The sequence below is a fragment of the Sinocyclocheilus anshuiensis genome, unplaced genomic scaffold (assembly GCF_001515605.1).
Source record: "Sinocyclocheilus anshuiensis isolate Anshui unplaced genomic scaffold, SAMN03320099.WGS_v1.1 scaffold419, whole genome shotgun sequence".
In the NCBI taxonomy this organism is placed as follows: domain Eukaryota; kingdom Metazoa; phylum Chordata; class Actinopteri; order Cypriniformes; family Cyprinidae; genus Sinocyclocheilus; species Sinocyclocheilus anshuiensis.
In genome coordinates this window covers 1,081,978-1,085,815 of record NW_015548228.1, presented here as the reverse complement: position 1 = coordinate 1,085,815, position 3,838 = coordinate 1,081,978, and the positions used below count along the sequence as shown (strand labels likewise).

Sequence of the window (3,838 nt, the reverse complement as noted above, 5' to 3'; positions counted from 1 at the left end):
TCGTGAACAGCAGTCAGAGAATTCGCTCCTCGTATAGGATTTAATTTTTTGTATTATTGACTGAACAATGTTCCTATTCCTTTTGCATAATATACAAAAGAGAGAGATGATTTGGGAATCAATTCTTCCAACAGCACCAAAGACAATTAGTGTGCGTGTATATGAAAGAGAGATAAAGGGAATGAAAGAGAGAATGAAAGATAGAGAGAATGAGGAGCTTAACTGTGGTTGATGTTTTTGTTTTTTTCTTCAGCCAGTGTTGGGGCCTGCTTTCCGAAGCAAGGTAACCACACCCAGCTACTCCCATATCCTCTCATGTCGACCTGCCTCTGGCCAATCAGAGCCTCTGACTGGCTTGTCATTTTGTTTCACTGATTTTGTCAGATGTATGTCAATGTCTTGTCTCTGCATACTGCCTGGCCCTGTGTTGTCTGCGTGCCATGTGCGTGAGCCGCCTGTCTTTATGAGCGAGAGAGAGGGGGTAGTGAAGCTACACGTGCATTAGATTGCACCTCTTGTCCTCAGGAGGTGGTTTGGGAATACGTAAACATATTTGTGTCATGCACTTTTAAACTGAGGGGGCCAGAACAGTAAACCAAGGTGTCAAGGCTTGGCTGGTTAGCATGGTTCAGTTTGCCCCTGCTGGTAGATGCTGTAACTGCAATTTGCAAGTATCTGTGGAATATGATAAATTAATAAAATTGTAGGTAACATATGTTTTACTATATTATAGAATCACCATTTTTTAAACAGATTTTCCTCACCTGTATGTTTTTTCCCCATGCTTTTAAACGGATAGTTCACTTTAATTTGCTGGTCCCGATTGATTTCCGTAGTATGGAAAAAAACACTATGCAAGTCAATGGGGACCAGCATAGGCGGAGGGTGAACCAACTCCAGGGTAAGGCTAAAAGCAGCCAAATCTATTAACTACAAACATCATAAACCTGTCTTTTTAGGCAAGAACCAGAAATGGGTGTCATGTAGGCTAATAAAATATGTTTAATCAATGGGACTGAATTTGTATTTAGTGTGATTACAATTTAATTAAAACATTAGAAATTGATAATTATATAACGTTTCCTTCCCACGGTTATTCAAACGGCGAATAAAATATGTACAGAAATGACATAATCACTAACTTTAATCTATCGCACTCTCAAAAAAACAAAACTATCGTTATAATCACCGAAGCTGTCTACACTGCGAAATTAATCCCTTACTTACATTGTACGTACATCTGCGCTTTGTTGTTTATGATGAGAGAATTCACGGAATTCAGTCATCGAACGTGCGCGCATTCAACAAAGCTGATGAGTTTCAGCGATGACTCATCTGAACGCCTTTGATTGGCCATTGCATTCCTAAGCGCAACAGAATTGTGTTTGATTGGTTATAATGCGCAACACTGTAAAAACGCCTAAAAGGAAATACGGTGCAACATGAGCAGATCTTCATTTAATTCGCAGTCGACACTTTCTATTCATTTGCACTTTGTTAGCAACAGACGTAATAGATTTAATTTGTTTGTGCAGGCGCATTTTTGTCCAATTTAGTGGCATTTTTGCCCCAAGACCCCGTGGCCCAGCCTTACACACGCTCCCCCTATGGGGACCAGCAACTGAAGGTGAACTATCCCTTTAACTCTTCTTATCTAAATTATTAAATAAAATATCTGTCATCATTTATTCACTTTCATGTCCTTCCAAACACATTAATAGAATTTTGTTTATTTTTGGAACACTAATGAAGATATTCACTCATCCTTTTTGTCCATCCATTGAAAGTCCATGCAACCAAAACCTTAACACATCTAGAAGTACAAAAAAAGTTGTAAAATCAATCCATATAAATCGAGCATATAATCCAAGTCTCCTGAAGAGGCATGATTGCTTTATGCGATGAACAGATTTAATTTCACATATAAACATTAACACATACATAGAGCACATCAAACATGGTAAACATGGAAGCTCAAATGTGATTATTTGACACTTTATAATAACTTACCCTGCATCTGAAATGGCATAATCTCTTGATTAGGTAATTATTTTGAATAAGAAATTACTTTGGGACTGCTAAAAAGTATGTTTTATATAGTAAAATGTGTGTAGCTTGAATGTAATCTGGGCGTGCTACTTTCACCATGTTGTCATTGTCATGTGATTTACCAGCGTCAGTTGCGTCACTTCACTGGCATTCAGAAATCCTCTCCTGTGGCCTCGTGAGATAATAATTGGATGTGCACTTCAGAATCTAGTCTGAAGTAGATCATCTGGGTACTTTTTGCCTACTCTTTTATGAGTCCTGTGAATTCTGACATACTGCTTTTGTCACATTCTGCAGCCTTAATTTTTGATGCGTTAAATGGTATGAGGGTGAATTACTGATGACAGAATTTTCATTTTTGGGTGAACTATTTCTTTAAGTTGTTGAAAAGTGCTTAAAAGCACTTATCTCGTCTAGGGCATAAAATGAGCCTGAACTGCCACTGGTGCCCCCTCAAAAAAATTGTACATGATGCCCCTGACCTCTGTAGTCAATGTTTCAAATGCTTTTCTCTCCCAGCTTGTATAAACATATTTTCATGTGTGTATATGTGAATTTGCATGCGGTGGAGCATGCACTTGGGGTGAGTGATGCAGTATGTATGCTCAGAAAGTAAGAAATGCCATATCAGATGACAAAGGCGAATTGACAGGCAAAGCAAAATGTAATCTCCTACAGAGAAATTTTGGCTCCATTCTTTATTCTGATCTATAGCTCAGTGCTTTTACTTTTCCTTAGTTCCCTCTTTTCGACTAAACCTGAGATCAATAACTCTGCAGGGAGCAGCCACTCACTCTTGTGCTCCTTTCTGTTGTAATAAGTCTAACATCTCATCCCATTTTTTTCTCTTCCTCCCCTTCACCCCATTCTCCCGTCTGTCTGTGAATGCGTTTGTGCTGTTGCATGTATGTGTGTGGTCGTGCATGACGGAATGGATGCTGGTGCCACACTCTTCACGTTCCTCAATTCCTCCTCGCTCCCTTTCATCTCTCTCTCAAACCAGACCCGGAGCGTGGCGGAGGTCACATGATCTCCACCGATGACCTGGAGTACCCACGTGAATATCGCACGCTGGGAAACAGCGGGCGGCGCTTCTCCAATGTGGGGCTGGTCCACACCTCTGAGCACCGGCACACGGTCATCGCCGCCCAGAGCCTGGAGGCCCTCTCCAACCTGCACAAGGCCGACATGGAACGCAAGCGGGATGCCTTCATGGACCACCTGAAGAACAAGTACCCTCCCCAGCACTCCCTACCACCCTCTCCATCCCCCTCGCATGGCAGCATGAGGGGCACCGCAGAGAGAAGCGCACGTGAACAGGTATGTACAAGGCTTACCTTGTTTGATGTTGCTGGATCAATGTTACTGTTAGACAGGGTTCCTGTCAGGGTTCCAGGGTTAAGTTAAGGGCGAGTACAGGAAACAATATCCTTTTTAATGGTTAGGGTTATGGATTTTTATTTAATTTTATTACATTTTTTATTTTATTTTATTTTATCTTTAAATTCAATTTTATTTTATTTTATTTTATTTACACTAGTCAACATTTGAAGTTGATCTAAACCTTTCATCATAGTTGTCCTAAAAACCAAAATGCGTTCTTGTCTTAGAACAAATTTGATTATCTTTTTTGATCCACTTCAAATGTTGACTACTATATATACAGTATATATATATATATATATATAACCTTCAACATTGCACACATTATCACAGTTTATTCGCTATAGCTTAGAAAATGGTAATAAAATATGACAAGAACTCAGAGTTAAACTGTGTCAGAATAAAT

At 39.7% G+C, this 3,838-nt stretch overlaps 1 protein-coding gene across 1 annotated transcript in view; it reads left to right on the top strand.

Annotated features, from left to right (window-relative positions):
* The first annotated feature begins 228 nt into the window (after window positions 1-228).
* Window positions 229-3,838, top strand: part of LOC107654457 (SRC kinase signaling inhibitor 1-like) — a 61,897-nt gene continuing 58,287 nt past the window's right edge. Inside the window, exons 1-2 of the mRNA XM_016441527.1 lie at window positions 229-283; window positions 3,053-3,369. Of these exons, the coding sequence (XP_016297013.1) occupies window positions 232-283; window positions 3,053-3,369 (369 nt within the window). The 5' untranslated portion in view covers window positions 229-231. The remainder of the gene's footprint in view (window positions 284-3,052; window positions 3,370-3,838) is intronic.